The sequence below is a fragment of the Carassius auratus genome, chromosome 2 (genome assembly GCF_003368295.1).
Source record: "Carassius auratus strain Wakin chromosome 2, ASM336829v1, whole genome shotgun sequence".
Classification (NCBI taxonomy): domain Eukaryota; kingdom Metazoa; phylum Chordata; class Actinopteri; order Cypriniformes; family Cyprinidae; genus Carassius; species Carassius auratus.
The window spans coordinates 7,126,577-7,150,226 of record NC_039244.1 but is presented as its reverse complement, the minus strand read 5'-3'; the positions used below and the strand labels follow the sequence as shown (position 1 = coordinate 7,150,226).

The 23,650-nt window shown below is 38.4% G+C and overlaps 1 protein-coding gene across 1 annotated transcript in view; it reads right to left on the bottom strand.

The window, feature by feature from the left end:
* LOC113040353 (alpha-N-acetylgalactosaminide alpha-2,6-sialyltransferase 3-like) overlaps positions 1–21,492 on the bottom strand; it is a 68,055-nt gene extending 46,563 nt beyond the window's left edge. The window contains exons 1-2 of the mRNA XM_026198712.1: positions 21,472–21,492; positions 20,641–20,835 (exon numbers count right to left, since the gene is read on the bottom strand). Coding sequence (XP_026054497.1) covers positions 20,641–20,835; positions 21,472–21,492 — 216 coding nt within the window. The remainder of the gene's footprint in view (positions 1–20,640; positions 20,836–21,471) is intronic.
* Between the last annotated feature and the right edge of the window lie 2,158 nt (positions 21,493–23,650).

Here is a 23,650-nt window from a genome sequence, read left to right as displayed (position 1 = left end):
ACCATGTTTTTTATACCATTACTATTCATTCATTTTTCAAATCACACCTGTTTTTCTGCATCACTATATATTAAAGCATGACATTTATTTAGAAAAGCCAGTCATGATCTGAAACAGTCAACTTCAAGTCTGTGGATTAGGAGGAGGTTTAGAGCTACCTTGAGTCCTGCCTTATAAGTATAGCTATGGTTCCCTTTCAGTTGGTCACTCTCGACGCCACGTCGGTGACCAACGAATATGGGATATCGCTTTGATAGACCAATCTACTTCGAGTGTAAATTAAATGAGCCAATGCACATTGGCATGCAATTATTGCATCCAGCTGCCGCTGATCACTGCGTGAGTATAAGAGGGCAGCAGGTGCAATGCATACCAGTTTTTTGCTGAGGAGCCGAGCCGGGAACCCGGCAGCTCAGCGGCGGTACAGCAACCATGGCGATGGGACGTGGCGTCTCTGTTCCCTCCTTCAGGGAACGAGGGTTACCATAGGTAACCGAGACCGGTTAACCGAGCTTTTCGCTTCAGAACCGAGCGTTAGTATCGCCATGCTCAACTGTGTCTGCTGTGAACTACGAGTTCAGCATGGTCACGATTGCTGCCTCATGTGTCTGGGTGAGTGGATTGCACACTTCAGGCTGCACTACCCCTGTTGTGTTGCAAACGGACAATTCCCCTGTGCGCCTCAGCACTAAAAGAGCATTTCCTAAAGAGCAAATTTCTCTAAAAGACCCTTCATGGGTGCGTCTTTGTAAAGGCGACGGATCGTCCTTATAAGGATGCCGTTTCACCCGTGCGTTTCTGGGTGCGGTCGTTACCTGGCAACGTTACCTGATCAGTTGTGCGAGCACAAGGATGTGGTGCTCCGGCACCTGAGCCTGTTGGGCCTTCAGGTCAGCTGGGAAAAGAGCAAACTCTCGGTATGGAGTTGGATTCGGTCGAACAGACAGCATGCCTCACAAAGGAACGTGCGCGGTCAGTGCTAGCCTGCTAGAATACGTTCAAGAGCAGGACAGCGGTCCCACTGAAACTCTTTCAGAGGCTCCTGGGGTATATGGCGGCCGCTGCGGCACTTACACCGCTCGACCTATTACATATGAGACCGCTCCAGCACTGGCTTTATGGCCGAGTCCTGAGGTGGGCGTGGAAGCATGGCACTCACCGGGTCCAAGTTACACCGGCCTGTCGCCAAACCCTCACTCCATGGTCAGATCTTGCATTTCTCTGGGCAGGGGTGCCCCTAAAGGAGATCCCCAGGCATGCTGTGGTTTACACGGATGCCTCCACCACCGGCTGGGGGGCCATGTACAATGGGCATGCAGTCTCAGGGGTTTGGACGGGCCCGCAGCTGCAGTGGCACATCAATTGCCTAGAGTTTTTAGCAGCGCACCTTGCCTTGAACCGTCTCAAAGGTCTCTTACGAGGCAAGCATGTGCTGGTCCGATTGGACAACACTGCGACTGTTGCGTACATCAACCGACAAGGTGGTCTGCGCTCTCGTCGCATCTCGCAACTCACCCGCCACCTCCGCCTTTGGAGTCAGAAGGTTCTGAGGTCACTTCGTGCTGTTCACATTCCAGGCCTGCTTAGTCATACAGCCCACGAGCTGTCTCGAGCAATGCTCCCGGGAGAATGGCGACTCCATCCCCTGACGGTCCAGCTGATTTGGAGGCGGTTCAGTGCCGCTCAGGTAGACCTGTTTGCTGCTCCAGAAACCACTCACTGCCAGTTGTTCTACTCCCTGACTGAGGGAACTCTCGGCACGGACGCACCAATTCCTCTGACGAAGGATCTACTGACTCAGAGATGGGGCACCATTTGGCACCCGCGTCCAGACCTTTGGAAACTCCATATCTGGTCCCTGGACGGGACGCGGAGGTTCTAGGTGACCTACCCCAAGAGGTAGCGAACACCATCACTTCGGCAAGAGCACCATCTATGAGACACGCTTACGCCTTGAAGTGGAACCTGTTCATTGAGTGGTGTTCTTCTCGCTGAGAAGACCCCCGAAGATGCCCGATTGCGGTTGTGCTGTACTTTCTGCAGCAAGGGCTGGAGCAAAAGCTGTCTCCCTCCACCCTCAAAGTCCAGGTTGCTGCTATTGCTGTGTACCATGACCCCGTGAATGGGAAGTCTTTGGGTAAGCATGACCTCATCATCAGGTTCCTTAGAGGGGTCAGGAGGTTAAATCCATCCCGGCCCCCCTGTATACCCTCTTGGGACCTGTCTCTAGTGCTTAAATCACTACAGCAGGGCCCATTCGAGCCTTTGCATTCAGTTGAGCTAAAGTTTCTTTCATTGAAAACTCTGCTCCTGTTTGCATTGGCCTCCATCAAGAGGGTAGGGGACCTGCATGCATTTTCGGTCGACGATTGGTGCCTAGAGTTCAGGCCGGCTGACTCCCAGGTAATCCTGAGGCCCCGGCCTGGCTACGTGCCCAAAGTTCCCACTACACCCTTCAAAGACCAAGTGGTGAACCTGCAAGCGCTGCCCCTGGAGGAGGCAGACCCAGCCCTGGCTTTGCTTTGTCCCGTCCGAGCATTAAGGTGCTACGTAGACCGTACGCAAAGCTTCAGGACCTCAGACCAGCTCTTTGTATGTTACGGAGGCCGGAAGAAGGGGAATGCCGTCTCTAAGCAGAGGATGGCCCACTGGATTGTGGATGCCATAACCCTGGCTTATCAGGCTCAGGATGTGCCCTGCCCGTTCAGGTTGTGAGCTCACTCAACTAGAAGTGTTGCATCCTCCTGGGCCCTGGTTCGTGGCACCTCACTGACAGATATTTGTAGAGCTGCGGGCTTGGCGACCCCTAACACGTTCCCTAGGTTCTATAGCCTTTGTGTAGAGCCGGTATCCTCCTGTGTTCTCACCTCAAACGGGTAGTGGCACTGAGAGGCCCTGGTTAGTGTCGGCTTGCTAAAACTGCTCCAGAGTGTCCGTACTATAGACCCTGTTGAGATCCTCCATCATCCTAGGCAGCTGGCCGTGGCGGAACGTCCGGCGCCAGGCCTTCATGATGAATCCGTGAGAACCATGGAAGGCTGGGTTCCATATTGAGACCTAAGTGGTACTCATATGTGTATAGTCCACGGTATAGCCTTAGAGCCTGTGTTTCCCTGGCAGACTTCTGCCTTCCCAAGAGGGTTTTAAGCAACTCAAATTTCCCCATATACACCTAAACGGATGCTATATGTGCATTTGCTCCCGAGACCTCCTTCGGAAAGGATGGGGCTTCCGCAGTGTCCCTGTTCCAAGCGAACGGGTACGTTTTTCCAGTGTTATCCAATCTCACCCAGTGAGGTAGTGCTTTGACAATGGTGAGTGGAACTACTTGTTCCGAGCCCCGGCCTACACCTAATAGGGGCGCAGGCAGCTCACACAGGGCACTGGAAGGGGCAGAACCCATGGCGCTTTGGTAGGGATCCCATGTGGCGTCGAGAGTGACCGACTGAAAGGGAACGTCTCGGTTACGTATGGTAACCCTCGTTCCCTGAAGGAGGAAACGGAGACGCCCCGTCCCGTCGCCATGGTTGCTGTACCGCCGCTAAGCTGCCGGGTCCCCAGCTCGGCTCCTCAGCGAAAAACTGGTATGCATTGCCTCATTGTTCAGGCCCCTTATCTTCTTGATAAATCACACTATGTTTCCTCACTGCATGTGTTTTATTTTGAAAAGTATTGTCTCCGTTGTAGGTCTTAAAGGGGTCATATGAATTTGTCATATGAATATTATTTTGTGTATTTTGTATAATGAAATGTGTTTATGCGGTTTAAGGTAAAGAAAAAATAAATACACATTTTCTTCTACATACTGCACATTATTGTTTGTCCTCTATGTCCCGCCTTTCTGAAATGTATATTTTCGCTTTCGCCACGAAACGCAGCGTCTCTATAACTTGGCAGCGGCAACAATACTAAAGTGAGTATCATTTGGACGGTGCTATGCAAAACTTCCACACAGCGACTTAGATATGTGGGGGACTGTTTAAACGAATCGATTTAGGAGGGCATGGATGAGTATTAACTTTTATAAAGAATATCTGTTGGGTTTGAGACTAATATTTGCAACTTCAGGGATCTTATCTATTCATGAACAGCTTGTAATACTCCAAAGAGAAAGGAAAACTTGAAATCGCATCATATGACGCCTTTAATTTCATACTTTTCACACAAATAAAGTATAAACTCACCAGTCTGAAGGATAACTTTGCTCCAGCCAAAACTTTATTTGAATTAAAATAATAAACTAAGTAATAAATAAATGAAATGTAACACATTAGTATGCATATTACAATAATTGTTTAGTTTTATAAGTTTATTAGTACTCCCTTATAACAACCCCATAACCTAAACTTAACCACCTTACTAACAATTAATATGCAGCAAAGTAGTAGTTTACTAAGGCAAAGGTCATAGTTAATAGTTAGTTATCAGTGAGAATTGGTCCCCATTAAAACTACAACAGGTATTTGAATTTATTCTACCTCATTTCCATTTTAATCCTATTTCTTTAAATTCAGTGTGATTTACAAATTTGCATCCTGTTTGCTACCTCATTTGAAAATCAGTTTAAAATCTACTAGTTACCTGCATTGAATATAATAGTGCACCACATCCAGATCTAATCCCTCCAGCATGAAAACATTTAGGGGACATTGAGGGAAATTTCAGAGCATCTGTGGGACTCTTGCTTGTCCTTCTATAAAGACCCAGTTTGTCTAAACTTGCTGCTGGACTTTTACAACTTACACAATCTACAAATATCGATTGAATGGTTGGACCAGGAACACACTGTCATTGGTAGTCATTAAACCGTTCAAGAACATCTGGCCTGTGCCTGGGTTTCATATGCCAATCTGGGCAGAATAACAAAAAATACATGCACAGACGAAAAAACACACAAGGCAAATAAATAAAGTGTTTTGATGTATAATGGATGAAATGAAATTCACTGCTACAATATCATATATTTACATTTACAACAGTAAGTATATTGTATAGCAACACTGAAATATTAAGCAGTGGGTTATCATGTAAAATACAAGGTTATTGTATGAGCACCAAATAAAATATTATGCTTAAAATATCTACAGTAAAGCCTCCACTAAAAATGCAGAAGAAAACTATGCCCGTTACAGGAGTTTTTTTTGACATTCATAAGTTCAGTTATAGATAACTGAATACCTTTATGGATAATGTTTATGCTATCGGTTCAGAGGTCTGTTTTATGACTGGGCTTCATGTATTATCACTTTTGATGTAAAGCCCCATGCAGAGTTCAGCACCTCTGGATATGTTAAATCAGACTGAAAACAAGGTCATAAAGAGAGAGAGAGAGAGAGAGAGAGAGACCAAATGCAAATAGCAATGACTAAATGTGATCCAAAGCAGACCAGCGCTTTTATCATAAAAATAGTACATCTGATTAAAGACAAAAGCATGTTTGTCCTAGATTTTACAGTTCCACTTTGGAGACGGGATGTATTTTGTAGTTTATTGTACAATGGAAATTAATTCACTTAAAATTAGTGATTAGACTTTATGTGGGACTCTTTTTCTTGATGTAGTTTAAAGCAATACTTTGCTGAAAAAAAAAAAAAAAATAATAATAATAATATTTTATATATATATATATATATATATATATATATATATATATATATATATATATATATATATATATATATATATATATATATATATATATACACACACACACACACACACACACACACAAACAGTATATGCTGAAACTTTACTAACACTTAGGTTACCCGAGATGTTTCTTCATTCGTATAGATTTGGAGAAATTTAGCATTACATCACTTGTTCAGCAGTAGATTCACTGCTGTGAATGGGTGCTGTCAGAATGGTTTGGGAAGCAAAAAGTAATATATTTGTAATAAACAAAACCCTAAAGACATTTTTAAAAGGGTCAAATGATGCTATTTTCAAAGCTCATCATTTTGTGTATTGGGTGTAACAGAATATGTTAGCATGCTTTAATGTTCAAATGTTCATGTACTGTTCATTATTGCAGATCCTCTATGCACAGTCTTTCTAAAATGTGTGGATTTCTACAAAGCCCCTCCTTCGAGTGCAGTGCGCTCTGATTGGCCACATGACCCAGTGCATTGTTATTGGCCGAACATCTCAAGCATGTGTCGGAAATGTAATGCCCCTTACCATAATCATGAGCTTTGGCTTTCAAAGCAATTATAAGACGGTTAATAATGTCATCAGTTTTACTATATCATAACGGGCGCATACTTCTTCAGCTCTACTTGAGTGACCAGTGTGAAGCAGAACATGTAATGAATTATGTATTTTTGCCGCCAGTTATTCAGAGAACAGAGGATACTACGTTTCTTAACCACTGACTCCTAATTGCATCCAGTATTGCTTTCAGAAGGCCAAAAAAAAAGTGCTTTTGCTTTCGCATAGAAATACATGTGTCTCCACGGCATAGCGGCAATAACGCCTTCTTTTTATGTAATCCATTTGGGTGGTATTATGCAAATATTTCCACATATAGTGAGGTAGATATGTGAGGGAAAATCCAAGGCATTTTCAGCTGGTCTGGATCAGTCTTCTCCTTTAGATAGGAAAAAAAAAAATTGTGTTAGACTTCGAGCTATTTTCTAAGCGTATATGTTGGCCGATTTTTATTTGAGAGGACAACAGGAGATTGACTTTTACACTGGAGAAAAAGCCGTTGTTGAGCAAGTGATGTAGCGCTAAATTTCTCACAAACTCCCCTAATAAACAAACAAATTCACTTACACCTTGGATGGCCAGAGGGTGAATAAAATTTCACCTAATTTACATTTTTGTGCAAACTATTTCTTAAGGGAATATCTCTTGGCTAAAGTTTAAAAATCTTAGCATTACAGAAATCTCCTTGTTCATGACATCAAATAAATGATCAATTAGATCTTAAAAGTAATGATATTAGATCACCTAAAAAGTATCATCTAAGCATTGCAGTTGTGTCATTTGTTATGAGTGACTCATTACCTTTCGCAAGTACCCAGCACTGCTGGAAGACATAAACAAATGGTTGGCATTGTAGGATCCTAATAAGTTAGGGATGGATAAACAAACACACACGATACACTAAGAGAATGAATAATAGGCACGTCTTAAAAGCACATATTTTACAACTCTGAACCCCTATTTGAATTAAATTTATACTTGTTTGTTTTTGTTCAGAAAAAAATGCCATGTGGAATGGTAATTACTACACTATTTAGTTCTCTGACAGTGCTTATACAATTCTTTATTAGATAAAAAGAAAGAGAGAGATGAGAGACAGAGAATTCAGTTTTCATTTAGTATTCAAACCAGAGATGGAATACAATACTTCAGACCACTGCAAGCCAATATAAATTGAACTCTTCAAGCATTTATATACACTCAGCAGCCTAACTCCAGTGAACAGAATAAAACCAAAAATTAGGCTTGTCCTGGTTCACCTGCCAAAACAAAGAAGGTCTCTGTGACTCGATGCAGAAAAGATTTAGCTTTAGGACTGCTGAAAAATAAATAAATACATTTTTACCATAATCTCTATTTGCTAGGAATTAAAAGCATCAATAATATTTGCCATAAACAAGAGGAAATAAATGAAAAACTATGACAAATTGGCCCATTTCTAGCTGAGAATGTAACTTTTGCTAATTTAGGTGGGGTCCATATGGTGAAACGTTAATTGTGCTTTCAAGTTCAATTTAACTCCAGTTTTATTTGACGCTAAAGTGAAATTTAATAGGATTAATCCATTATATATCAAGATTAAACTGTTTGTATTAAAGCAATTCAAAGTAATGTGGATCGGATTAATGTAATGAGTATTTTTGGGGTGTTTTACTCCTTTATTTTTTTTATCCTTTAAACTTTCTCTGCTGGTAAATAAAATAAACCTCAGATTTTCTTACCATTTTATATCTACACGAATAGAATAGGGTTGGTATTATAACTAAAGTATATCCTTCAACAAAGTGTCAAAACAAGGCCGTCCAAATAGCATGGAAGACGATGTAAACACACACAATAAATAATACAGCATAAAGTTATACTATGTGATATCATACTTGTCAATAAATCATAATTATAATCTTCAGAATTACACACAACCATGACATTCATTAAGATTCTTAAGAACTTTTCTATAAATTATTCTTTGAAAATAGCATCTATATTTGCATTTTGTGCCAAACAGGCAGCCTCCACAGGAGTCTCTTCCACTACTTCATTTTAGACCAAAAAAAAAAAAAAGTGATCTTAATATGCATGTGTGAAGGTAATATTATGCACCAAAGGTTGGATAAAACGTCCTCTGTCGACAGATCCCGGTTTTTAAGTGTATAGCACTATGCCCTTGGCTCGGCTATCAGCCTAAACATCGCTCACTCTTAAAGGGCAAGTCACACATTTCTGTCAAAATAAATGTCAGAGGAGGCACATTTATGGTCTCTGATAAGATTTAGTCATGTTGAAACATAATCCTGTGCTGATAATATACACTAATGACATAATCAAATACCCCTAGTACTTTTAACAAGGACAAAAATAGATTAGAAAGGGACAAAAAAAAAAAAGAAAAGAAAATATGCAATGTCAATAAAACCAAAAAACAGCCTCAATACAGATTAGACTATAATGCATTTGAAATGGCATACATGATGCCTGCGTAGGGGACTACAAAGGGAGAACAATCACGTCTGATCCGATACGAACAAAAAAAAAAAAAGAAAAGAAAGAAATGCTTCAAAGGGCACTTTGAAATGAAAGTTTTTGTAGAGTTCAACTGAAGTACACTGTGATAACTTCTCTGTCTGGTTCATTTCTTCGTAAATCTGTACAGGGTTTGTCAAGAATTGTGTAAACCAAACAATCTTCACATGAAAAATATGCTTTGATTGAGTAAACAAAAAGCAGTGGGAAAAAACAACTTCATCTCAGTAGCTCAATTAAACAACAACAACAATAATGATAATAAAAATAAAAGTAAATTTGCTTTTGCTTTTGGAACTGGTTATTGCTGTTAAAAGGTTTAGATTTAGAATCTTGCTCATAATCATGCATAATTTATTGTTATTGCAATAATTTACAACAATGTCACTGTAAAATAATGTGCTATCAAAAAGAAACAAACTAGCATTTACATTTTTTAATAATTGAATATAAAGTTTTGTGTACTATATCCTGTTTAACTACTAAATAAAATTCACGATCTCAACAAATTAGAATATTATGCTAATCAGGTAATCAACTCAAAACACTTCAAACCTTCAAAATGGTCTCTGACAATCATTGACACACTTCACAAGGAGTGTAAGTCACAAAAAAAAAAAAATTTGCCAAAAAAGATGGCTGTTCACAGAGTGCTGTATCCAAGCATGTTAACAGAAAGTTGAGTGGAACGAAAAAGTGTGGATAAAAAAAAGATGCAAAACCAACCGAGAGAACCACAGCCGTATGAGGACTGTCAAGCAAACTGGATTCAAGAATTTTAAAGAACTTCACAAGGAATGCTCTGAGGCTGGGGTCAAGGCATCAAGAGCCGCCACACACAGAAGTGTCAAGGAATTTGGCTACAGTTTCCAGAAAGCCAACAGTTCACTTAATATTTTAATTTATTGGTTTTATGAAGTTTTCTAATTTGTTGAGACTGTGAATTGCTGGGTTTTTGTTAAATGTGAGCCAAAATCATCACAATTAAAAAAACCAAAGACTTAAACTACTTCAGTCTGTGTGTGTTGAATTTATTTAATACGATTTTCACAATTTGAGTTGAATTACTGAAATAAATTAACTTGTCCTCGACATTCTAATTTATTGAGAAGCACCTGTATAACAAAATATCAAAGTGGTAATTTATTAGGTAAACAATTAAATAGGTTTTCATAAAGTTTACTGATTTAAAAGCATTTTATTTTGGTTTGCATTCTAAAAAAGTTGTCAATAGAGTCAATATATAAAAACTTGTATTAATTATATTAATCCACTCACTGCATCTCAAATAACATCACATATGAATTTATTAATATAATCGCATTATTTATTATATATTTATTTTTTACTTTGTATGGCACTTTGTGAACTATTATGAATAATGTGTACAATTTCAAAGTGTTAGCTTATCTACACCATAATTATGTAAAATGCATTTTTACCTAAATAAACTGATGAGTCAACAACAGTTTTCAACCAGATGAAATAGTTTAATCAAATAATTGTTATTTTAATTGCACAACGCTTACTTCAGACTTTAACATTTAAATCCAAAAGTATCTTAATTTTAGAATGTGGAAGAACAATCCTGAAAAAAAAATCTTTTCATTTTATTTATTTATTTTATTTTTTCTGAAAATGTATCGTCCAACTGTCCCCTGTTACAGTCAGCCTGGTTTTTCCCCAAAGTAAGTTCATCATTCACATGGAAAGCACGCAAGAATGTGTAAGAATGATAATTTAGGAGTTACTGATAGCTTACACAGCAACCTTTCTGAAAGCACACAACCTGATATGTCACCTGACAGAAGGCCACAACCTTAACCTTTCTGACCTCATGAAACACCATGAATGATTCATGGGACACACAACAGGAATTTTGCTGACACGTGGCCTTACATTACCTGCAGACAGGAAAGAGTAGAGCTGTAGTCAAGTCCGGCTTTGTCGAGTCCAAGTCAAGTCCAAGTCCAGGACTAGTCGAGACCGAGTCAAGACCGAGTCCAAAGAGGTTCGAGTCCAAGTCAAGTCCAAGTCCAAAAGTTTCGAGTCCAAGTCCAAGACCGAGTCCAAATGAAAGAAAAAAGGGTCCTCTTCAAGACCACATACTTAACTACTGATAATGTTTGTGATGCAAGAGAAAGCATATCTCCTATTCTAAGAAAATCATTTTACATTATTATTTGTAATGATCAAAAAGCATGTGCAAAGTAACAACTCTGTAGGACAGGGGTCTCCAAACTACATCCTGGATGGCCAATGTCCTGAAAAGTTTAGCTCCAACTGGCCTTAAAACACCTGAAAGATTAGTGTGTCTAGTAAGAGCTTGATTAGGTTCAAGTGTGTATAATTAGGGTTAAAGCTAACAGGGGCGTTAAACAAGATCCCGGGCCCTATGCATAGGCAGTCCTGATTGGCCCCCATGGCCCCCACCCATGAAAATATCCAGGTAAAAAATATATATTTCAGATTCATACTTTTCAAGGGCCCTCTCTTCCTTTGGGGCCTTGCTAATGAGTACTGGTTTTACCCCCAGTCCGACCCTGGGAGCTAAACTTGGATAAACAAACAAAGTTTGGAACTGTAAGGTCAAATAATTTTTATGTACTTTATTTTTTGTTGACATTATATCTGTGGTCAAAAATTTATATGACTATGCCTAATTGGCACAGTGCACAGACACACGCAAAGCTCGGGATATGACAAATGCGCGCAGCAAGGCTAGAATGGATACGTTTGGCTCTACTGGGCATGCGCACATAAATACAGCAATATTTTTGTCATACTGTACTAGGGCTTGCATAGACTACTCGGCGCTGTTGGAAACAATCGACTACTCCAGCATGCATTAAACATAATGCATACAAAGTGTTTGCAAGTACGACGTGAATTTTAGAATTACAATATTGCGTGGAGCTGTAACTATATGACCTTATCTATGTTGCATGTAAAAATAAAATATGTCATGTAATAATTAGGGTTGTGCCTGAAGCCGAAAACCTTATTCGGAATGGCACGGATAATGGCTTAAAAAACGAATAACGCTCAAGGAATAATTCTGCCTGAATACTCGGCTAAAGCTGACAGAGTCTGGTGTTTGCTAGATAACAGGTGAGCCAGGGGGATCAGCGCCAGAAGTGAATGAATGTAAACTTTATGAGTGAAAAGAGAGCAAATCAAACACCGCATTGTTGTCGCCTCTCTGTTTATCTCTCAGAAATCAGAGCGTTGCAAGAGTAATTTTACCTATAATAATACATCATACATGTTATTGTATTTGTATATATTTAAAAAGCAAATATTTAAAGCTTAGGCCATAGCTACACGTTTTATTATTTGTATATATTTAAAAGGCAAATATTGAAAGCTTAGGCTACCATGATACGAATGAATGGAATAAGCACAGCGCGCTCACCAATCAAACAGCCGCGCTGCGCGTCTCAGTCTCTCAAAAACCAAATCAGTTCTCTCTCAAGAGTAGGCTAATAATCAGCTTCGATACGGATACATTGTCTACTTGTCCTACATGTTTGCATATTTACCTTTTGCTGGTTTGCGCGGAACACACACATCTGTTTAGTGAAGTTCATTAACATTAAGACTCGCTCAAAGTGTTCTGCGTAATGAGAATGTGTGCATTGAATGGATTCAGTCGTGTTCAAATGATTACTAAACGTTTGTCATGACATCTCTCTGCTTGCATGATAAATATTATTTTAGAAATTAATAATTATTTCAGTTTAACACGACATACTTGTTCAGTGATAACTACGAAAAAATATATAAAAAGTCATAACAGTCTTATCAAGTAACTGTACGATGTTGTATCCGAATGCAGATAGGAAAAATTTTGTGATTGTTACAGATACAAATACTGGCTGTTACATGAAAATGTAAATATGTAATGTCATATATAAAGTTTTTAAAATTTACATATGTAATTGTTGCATAAGGCTATACATTAATATGCGTTTATTGATAAAAAAAAAAAGGCCATCTAGGTGTAGACGTAAATAAAACACAATCTAACAGGTAGAAAATTAAATTAGAAACATCTAAACTTTTCCTGTCGCAGTAAGTGCACCACTGGTCATGCACATCCTTTCCCGGAACAATACTGAAAGCTAAGGCAAGATGGAGAAACAGATGATCATAGTTGTACAAGGATAGCCATTTTGTAAATGAATCTATTAGCAGAGCTACTACAAGAGATGTTTAGTGCTGGAAATCCATTTATTCTTTGCTGAAACTTCTGCGTCATCATGAAGAGCGGGTCATGGTTGCCCAGCAACAGCAGACGCCACTGGAGCGCGAGCGCAGATTACAGAGTGCTTTGGAAATAAGGAGAGCGGCGCTCCTAGCGTTTTCCACACGTTTTCAGTCGCGACATCATGCAAATGTGGTTTTGTATTGAAGGAGAATTTTTTTATTTTATTTTTTTGCTGGACTCGGTCAAGACCAACTAGAAGACTTGGCGAGTCCAATGGCCAAGTCCAAGACAAGTCCGAGTGCAAATTCAACGAGTCCGAGACAAGTCCGAGATGACAGAAAAATGTCTCGAGTCCGGACTCGAGTCCAAGACCGGACTCGAGTACTACAGCCCTAGGAAAGAGATATATTGATGTTGAACATTTTTCTAAGAGCTAAAATTCTTCGCTCACTCCCCTGCGGCTTTATAAGACGCTCTGAAGTCTGGGTTGCTTTTAGAACACTGATTGTGTTGTTTATGTGGTTGATGGGCCATTGTGGACTGGGTCCCTGTTGAGCCAGATCAGTTACTTGTGATTCATGCGTTTCTAAGGGCTAGAAAAGCAATGAAATGCAAACTGATATAGGCCTAGTTGGGCTCTGGGAAGCTGTGCAGACAGTTTGGATGTTAGAATACGGCAATGTTCATGGCACTGCTATTGTGTAAGAAAATGAATGATACACCACATTAGTCCAACAGCCCAGAGAAAATAAGACAACATTTTTTCATTAAAACTGAGATGAGAAAAACAAGAAGAATACGACTTCACTTTGTCAAACTACAACAGCACAGCACAAGCATGTAAACAACTGTGCTTTATTTCTTTGGATGTAGATGGATACCAATAAAGTTTAGAGAGAAAAAAACTATTTTTAGTCTTAGACAGCTAGATTTGTTTGCTTTTTGATATATTGTATTTTTTGTTATTGGATTTATGTTTATAAGCTACTGAAAATGTACTTTTACTAAACACTTTTGGAGGGCCAAAATCATTGACATAGTTTAGTTAGCGCTTGTCCAATTGCATTTTTTGATTGTGCCAGTGTCTATTTTTGTGCATACAACTTGGATTAACTACAACAGGTACAATATTATTTTCTCCTCTCAATGTGGAGGAGCAGCGGCTCTACTCTGAGCTCTTCCCCAGTGGCTGAGCTCCTTACCCTATCTCAAAGGAAGCGCACAGCCACCCTACAGAGAAAGCTAATTTCAGCCCCCTGTCTCCGGGATCTTGTCCTTTCGGTCATGACCCACAGCATAGGTGAGAGTAGGAATGTAGGCCTACCGGTAAATCAAGAGCTTCGCCTTGCAGCGCAGCTCCTTCTTTACCACGACAGACAGGTACATCGATCTCATCTCTGCAGAAGCTGCATCTATCCACCTGTCAATCTCCCCCTCAATCCTTTCCTCACTCGTGAACAAGACCCCAAGATACTTGAACTCCTCCACCTGAGGCAGGAGCTCTCCACCAACCTGAAGGGGATATGTCACCCTTTTCTGGCTGAGAACCATGGCCCCGGATTTGGAAGTGCTGATTCTCATCCCAGCCACTTAACACTCGGCTGCAAACCGTCCCAGCACATGCTGAAGGTCCTGGCCTGATGAAGCCAACACGACAACATCTTCTGCAAACAGCAGCAAAGAAATCATGCTGTCCCCTGAACGGTCACCCTCCAGCCCCTGGCTGCGCCTAGAAATACTGTCCATTAAAATAATGAACAGGACCGGTGATAAAGGGAAGCCCTGCCGGAGTCCAACATGTACCGGGAACAAGTCTGACTTACTGCCGGCAATGCAAAACAAGCTCCTGCTTCACTCATACAGGGACCGGACAGCCCATATTCGAATGCCTTATCCAAATCCACAAAACACATGTGGATTGGTTGGGCAACCTCCCATGAACCCTCCAGGACCCCGGTGAGGGTATAAAGCTCGTCCAGTGTTCCACGACGAGACGAAAACAGCATTGTTCCTCCTGAATCCAAGTTTCGACTATTAGCAAATATATATCAGAATAATATCAGAAGATATGTTGAACTTACTGAAATCTATCATGTCTCATTTAATCACTCAATCAGTATTTAAACCAGACCCACAAAACTGTATGTCGTGTAATGCTACACATACCTCTGGAAAGCCCCTCATTGTCCTTGCTAGTCTAGTACAAAAAGTAAATAGTAAAAAAAAAAACATTTACATTGTTTTAAGCCCTTATAGTTCACATCTCTTAATGTTGTACACCTGTGTCTTGTTTAGCTCTCATTAGCCTGTGTATATGCCCTCAGTTTCTTCAGTTCTTTGACAGGTATTGTCTTTACCTTGTAAAGCTTTAACGTTTAATGTGCTTTGGATTATCATCTTTGTTTTTGGTCATCCAGGATGATTCAGGATGATCCAGATCACCATCGCTGGTTCCATCCAGCTCTTCGGTTCCTTCCCTTCAAAGATTCAGTAAAATGTCCACTTTAGACATTCTACTGACAATAAGTAACTTTGTAGCTACATGTCAACTACATATCAGCTAAACCTCAGTAATTTGCAACTACATGTCTACTAACTCTCGGAGTAGACTGTTAGGGTAGATTTAGGGTTAGTGTTGGGGTAGGTTTAGGCTTAGTATAAGTTGACAATAAGTTGACAAAGAAAGTGTTAGAAGATATTAAGCAGACAGTCTACTAATACTCTACTAACTGCTAGTTGACATGTAGTTGCAAAGTTACTTACTGCTAGTAGAATGTCTAAAGTGGACTATCAAAATAAAGTGTTACCGATTATTTTTTTTTTAATATCTTTGTTTCCTATATATATATATATATATATATATATATATATATATATATATATATACATTAGGGGTGTAACGGTTCACAAAATTCACGGTTCGGTTCGGTTCGATACACTGATGTCACGGTTCGGTTCGGTACGGTTCGGTACGTTTTAGATACAGCAAAAAGAAAAAATTGGCAGATAAATTTCCTTGATTTTTATTTAAATGTTTTATTTATTAAAACTAACAAATTATGTGTTTTTTTTTTGTTTTTGTTTTTTTACATTGAACAATGATGGAGCTATTCTTTACCCATCTTCTATGGTGTTTTCTTAGCAGCATACTGTATAAAACAAAAATAGCTCCTTATAAATTTTTTTTACAAATTAAATGTAATATTGTTGTAGTAGTTATGAACAAATACAAAGATGTAACTCTTTTTATATTGAACTCTATAACTCTTTATATTGAGTGTGTTTTTACTCAGTTGGTTCTCTATTTGGGCTTATGTTTTTTGGAACAAAGCAGGAATTACGGTCTGTCTGAAATGGGCTCGTGAAGGAATATTGTAATGGGGCTCAATTACATTAAGCATGTTCTTAAAACCTGCGTTTTCCACTACAGAGTAAGGTCTCATATCCGCGGCTATAACGTAAATGCACCATTCGCTGCGGTGATGTCCGTATACGGAGCCCGGGACGTCACCTGTAGGAGAAAAAAAAGCAATCCGTGGCGACGGTTTTGCAATCCGTCCCCTCAGTTTATAAACCGTACTCACGAATTCATAAACTGTTCACTCGATTTAACAAATCGTGCCCACGAATTTCCAATCCGTGCACTCAGATTTTGTAAACCGTACCCTCGGTTTTTGAATCCGTACTCACGAATTCATAATCCGTGCGCACGCTTTCGCAATCCGTTCCCTCGGATTTGTAAACCGTACTCACGGATTCATGCAGCAAACTCCTACGTGTTAACATACAGTTTTATTGAATATTATTATGTGGAATAGGTTTACAGCAAAGTGCCTTAAGTGATTCTCTATCAAGTGTAGTACGAGGTGGAATACAAAGATTTAATAAGAAAGATGCGCATTAAAATCTTGTTCAATTGCTGATAATCTATAATAGCACTTGATTATTATTGTGCAATAAACCTGGCATTGTGACTGACTCTGGAGTAATTTTTTCCTCTTTTGTAAGTTATTTTGGATAAAAGATTCTTATGCATAACCTGTTTAATAATATATAATAATGATACAAATAAAAATAAAGTTATTTTTTATAATTTTAATTTGTAGGCTAAATAAATGAGTACAAGACAGTAAAAATGTTTGTCATAAAATAATTTGTGAATTGCTTTATTTTTAAATAACCTTTGACAGTTTTGGAAATGCTTGTGTACAATTCTTTCTTAACATGAAGACTTATTTTTGTGATTTTATTATACTAAGCTCCACCCACCTCACCCCACCTGCCGGAGTTAGATGCATGTTTCACTGTTAAGTGTAAAATGCGTGTCAGTTTTCAAATCCGAGGGAACGGATTGCGAAAGCGTGCGCACGGATTATGAATTCGTGGGTACGGATTCAAAAACCGAGGGTACGGTTTACACAATCTGAGCGCACGCATTGGGAATTCGTGGGCACGGTTTGTTAATCCGTGGGTACGATTTGTTAAACCGAGTGAACAGTTTATTAATTCATGAGGATGGTTTATAAACTGAGGGGACGGATTGCAAAACCGTCGCCACGGATTGATTTTTTTTCTCTCCTACAGGTGACGTGCGGGGCTCCGTGGTACCGAGCCTTCAGCGCGTACTGAGTGAGCGAGCGCCTGACTGAGTAGCCTAACATAAACATATAAGTGTGTTTTTTTTTTTTCTTCGGGAGTGTCAGGGGCGTTGCCTGTTACGTCGTTTGGGTTATTGGGCTACCTTGTTGAACGCATAACATTATATTTCACACACCTTTTTTATTTTCCAAATTTAATTAATTAGTCCAACGAACCGTTCGGTACATAATGCGTACCGCGTACCGAACCGAAAGCCTCGTACCGAACGGTTCAATACGAATACGCGTATCGTTACACCCCTAATATACATACATATACAACACACAAAAAGTTAACAAAGTGCTTATTCTTTAACAAAATATACATTTTCATCTTTATGGTAGAAGATACAATACTGTACAAATACAATCTTGAAGATACAGTACAATCTTCATATTTACAGTAATGGTAGTCACCTTAAAAATGGTTTTCACCTTACAACCCTTAGTTACAGCAAAGGCTGTCACATAATTAGTTTCAAATAATAAATGAACCATGAACCAAGAGAGGCAGAACCATGAACCAAGAGAGGCCTCTCTTGAACCAAGAGAGGCAGTTAACACTAATTTTAACTGAAATGTTATGTTCAGTTAAAATTAGTGTTAACTGCCTCTCTTGGTTCATTGTTGACTTGAAGTATGTTTTTATCAGCTTACTAGTTTTATTATTTGAAACTAATTATGTTAACTCAAGGAATTTAATGTAGAAGAGCTAAATAAATAATGTCAACTAAATGTAATGATATTTATTTATATAAATTTGAGACAAGCCTTGTCAAAATACCCACACTTGCAGTTTTTGCACTTGACTATTTGACTACTTCTATGACGTATTTACAGTATTTGGCAGTGTTGCTTTTTTACCTGCCTTGGTTTCATTGAACAAAGTCAGAAATGGTAACCTGATTTACCCACCCAATCTTAGTGTATGGCAGAAGTTCAGAGCAAACTGCTGACAAAAACATCAGCAGAAAGATTCAGAAAGAGACATTCATCTTGCTATGAACTGACAGACAGAGACACTGATCTGACAGGTCAGCCTGCTCTACTGTGAATGTGAGGCCCCTAACAACAACACCCACACTTCATCATTTCAGACAAGAACATGTTTCTAAGTTATATATGTGAGTATAAAACAAACAAAAAAAAAAAATACAGGTGAGCTACAGTAGTAAAAAATGTAAGCTAACTATAAAAAAAAAAAAAAAAAAAAAAAAACATTTTAAAGACTGTCAGGGTTTAATAGTTTTCAAAATGATTTCAAAGAGGAGTAAAGATGAAAAGAAAGGGTACATTTCAATGAGAAGAAAAGGTAAGTTTTATTTAGTGCAGTCAAGGCTTTAAAAAACTAATCTATAATAAAGCCTGTTTCACTAAGATTTGATTTACTGAGGCATTTCAAAATTGCCTTCTGGCAATCTGCAAAGTCAGAGGTGTTTACTGTGGAATTACAGGGGTGTAGATTCTGAGAAGCTTTAGTTATTATTAATTCTTCCATTCTGGATTTATATGGTCTAAAACAAATAGTTTTTGGTCAGGAGACTTTTGTGACTTTAAAAGACTCAATTATTTGGAGGTTAGAGAGGCTGCCCAGCAACTAACAGATCTTTTGTTCAGACATGACTGCACTTTTAACCTTGACAAAGGTATTCAACATATAGTAGCTTCAGTATTAGGATTGTCTCTTCCCCTGTATTTGTGCATAAAGCAGGATGAAAGCACAAACAGCAAAATTAGTCTAACCTTCCTGACCCATCTCAACCATACTAAATTGCATTTAAAAAGTTGAATGCTTCTAAGAGATCAGATTGAATCAATAAATCCAATAAATTTTTCTCTTTAATTTCTTTAGTAATTTTTCATTGTTCCATTGTTAGTAAGAGAACACGCAAACCTCTCTGCACTAATTGAGGCAATAAATCACCTGAACCATTAAAGCAACATGAACCTGGCAGTTAAGATTCAAAGCCTCATCTGTGTGAAGGGAAAACGCTCCAATGACCTTGAATATGAGAGAAAAGACTTGCAAAAACTTCACTTAAACATTTGGACTGCAGCTTCTTTCATCATCCACACATCCTTGACAACATCTTGAGGCAAAATAGGCTACAACTATTGTTAATATACTCATACATATTTATGCTTGTAGAATTCAGCCTTAACAACAAACTCATTAGCACCCAGAAAGAAAAAAAAAAGAGTTTTTATTATTTATTTATTTTCTGAAAACTCTTTTTAAGTGGAAAAATGCTTACTGAGTACTTTGATCACTACATATAAAACTCTTGTGTGAGAAAGTCATAACCTGCAAACCTTACAAAGTATATTCAGAATGATATGAGTGGCCATAGAAGAACTGGACCTTTGGTGCAAATAAATTATGTGGTCCATTATGAAACAAAAATATATTGTAGTATATTGGAAAATCATGTAATATATTAGGCATATATTCTTATATATATTTATTTTTTCCAATATATTGCAATATATTGAAAGCGGCAATCAATTTTATATTTTGCAATATATTATATAATATATGTATCATCAATGTATTATTAAATGTATTCAAATATATAAAATATTAGAAAATAAAAAGGGAAAATAATATATTACAATATATCACAATATATTTTAAGAAATATATTGGTAAATATATTTTCCTTTCGTAAGGGGTGTACTACAATATTATTTATAAAAATGTGATAGCAAGTAAACCTTCCAACTAAAAAAAACATACATGCAACTTAATTAAATTAAACTTTCCAGATTCCATTGCTTAAGGAAAAACTGAAAAACAGGAAGCAATTCAGCAGTGTAAAACATTATTACACACACCTTTGACTGCATAAAACTGATACTGATAATGTGACAAATATGAAATATTTACTGGAGAAAAAAATGACTGAAAACATGCTTTTCAATGAATTCACATCCACAGTGATTGTTCAATTGATTGTGAAATCACATTTTTCTCTTTGACTGAAAATCCACCTGTTTGTATCTTTTTAAATATAATGCAGCTCATACGAGCCACTGAATGTTTTAATTGTGTTCTAGTCTCACCTCCTGGTTGGGGATGCTGAGGTAGCCACGGTGGGGTTTGAAGGCTTTGTGCGGCGAGTGAGAGAACATCCAGTTCCTACTGAAGCACTGGCCAAATACAGGGTGCAGCAGGAAGTAGGGTTTCTCTGAGAAATTAATCACCACCAAAAACCGAGACACCACCACGATCAAACTGGTCACTATCACTGACGACTTCTGTGAGAGGGGAAAGAAGAACAGAAAACATGGCCTCATTGAGCTTTTCTGCATTGAGCCTGTTTATTTTTTATTATTATTGTTGTTATTAATTTTTTTAATTATTATTATTTTTTTTTACAAATGCTTAGTTAAACGAGTAGCCTAAACCCTCAGGAGGTCAAATTTACGGTGTTCGGTTTACTTAGTTTTGTCATGGCCATGACATAATAACTCGTGGGTTCTCATTAACTCATAATAACGTGATAATATGTCGTGGCCTCGAGATGCTATGTTGAGGGAACAACATCCATTTCTCGTGGCCACGACTTCTTATGTTGAGGGAACGACATGTTTTTCTTGTGGCCACGAGTTTAATGCGTAAACAAACCTGCGTGACCATAGCAACCTGGGATTAGCAGAGATGGATTCATTCATATTTTATTTTGAATTACGAAATTATTATACTATTTATACATAGAAAATTGATTTTGACATAGACATTTTATGTTAATGTCGAGCATTTACAGTACGCTATTATTTACAAAAGTATTCAGAATGTTAAGTCAAGATATCTAAATTGCAGCAAAAAAAAAAAAGTATAAAAAAAGTCTATAAAGACTATAAAAGACTATAAAAAGGCTGCCAGAGTTGTACCTGTGGCTCATCACTTGCCATGGATCAGGGTCAGGTTGTTTGGTGTTAAGGGAACAAGGAATAGAAGCTCGTGTTAAGGTACCTTTTGTTGTTGTGTCTATGATTCAACAAAGAGACTTGTTCATGTTGTTTTCTTTCTTTCTTTCTTTATTTGTTTTGTTTTGCTGTGGGATCTACACTATGAGCACAATAAATTCACTTCCACTGGAATTTCCTCTCGCCGTGGTCTTATTATGCCTCCGATCGTGAGTGCCATCCCTAACAACAACTCAGAGAAACATTACTTGAAACATGCCCATCTTGATTAGACTGAATGCATACAGTTCATGGACAATTACTTATAGTGTTCAAGATATTCTATATGAGATATAATGTAATATACAAATCAGATTCCAAAAAAGTTGGGACACTGTACAAATTGTGAGGAAAAAGGGAATGGAATAATTTACAAATCCCATAAACTTATATTTTATTCACGATAGAATATAGATAACATATCAAATGTTGAAAGTGATCAATTTTGAAATGTCTTGCCAAATATTGGCTCATTTTGGATTTCATGAGAGCTACACATTCCAAAAAAGATGGGACAGGTAGCAATAGAGGCTGTAAAAGTTAAATGTACATATAAGGAACACCTGGAGGACCAATTTGCAACTTATAAGGTAAATTGGCAACATGATTGGGTATAAAAAGAGCCTTTCAGAGTGGCAATGTCTCTCAGAAGTCAAGATGGGCAGAGGATCACCAATTCTATAAAATTAGTGGAGCAATATCAGAAAGGAGTTTCTCAAAGAAAAATTGCAAAGAGTTTGAAGTTATCATTATCAGGGCCGGCGCTCCGCACATGCACATCACGCACTGCGCGTAGGGCACCAAGTGCTTGGGGGGAGCACCAAAAAATATGGGTCGTGAAAAATCATCACAATAGGCAGTGTTGGGTATAGTTACTTTGGAAAGTAGTTAGTTAGGTTACAACGTTACCATCAATTAAAAGTAATCAGTTATGATACAGCGTTACCTATTCATAAAAGTAACGCGTTAGAGTACTCATGCGTTACCAAAAATTAAAAGCCGTTTGCAGCGGCTCACACACGACACACGACAGACATAGCCCCCGGCCCCTTTAAATGCACCTAGAAGTTGTGACTCCCGACAATGAATAATGTCAGTCATCCGACTAAATTAACACTGCAGGATAACAATAACAGGAAAGACAGTCAGCAATCGGCTATTCCACATGGCGTTTTATTTATTTATTATCACAGAACATATTATTAATCAAAATTCGCACCTACCCAGCCCGGGTAGCCTAGGCTACTGTATATTATGAGCACCACAAGATAACTCCTGATTTTTCTTTAACTTTAAATAATGCAGTTATCAAAGTACAAGTATGCTTACTTGTAAACACAACCTTAAACAGGCTTGCAGATTTAAATCCATTTAGAAATGATGAACAACCAGCCAGCCAATGATCTAACAGAAATTAACAGCTGCCTGTCAAACAAAAATGATAACAAACCGAATTAAATCCTTCACTGCCACACAGGCAAATGACAAATCGCTTAATAGCCGAACTAATTATTATTAAAGTGTCACTCACAGTCACAAGCCTAAATTCGCTTTAACACAGTCCTCTTACATTTACTCTTCAAAGTAGCGATTAAAACGTAGCGTTAAATTTGAGGTAGAATTTTTGGCGGTCGACAGAAGCTTTTCACCAAAGCAGAGTGTGCATTTTACCGTTATGTTCTTTTCTTTTTCGTTGACAAATTGAAAATAATGTGCGTACTTCCATAAACCAAACGCTGTCCTCTCTGCTATCTTGCCGGGAGTTCAAAAAACAAAACAAAAAAAACACACACACACACACAGGGTCAGGCGCAGGGCACAGACGCATCACAGCCATTGACTTTACGATCACAGAGCTTCGGCTCCGCTGATACTGTACATCCGCAGGTGGCACAGTAGACCTAGGACTACTGTCTGACAAAAAGCAGGCTGCAGTCGGGATTTTCCTTTCCTTAAAATAACGGATTACTTTTTTAAAAAAAATAACGAAGTTACTGAATACTTACGCACGAAACTAACACGTTAAGTTACAAATTTCAGGAAAAAAGTAATTAGAGTACTCTAACGCGTTACTTTGTAACGCGTTACCCACAACACTGACAAT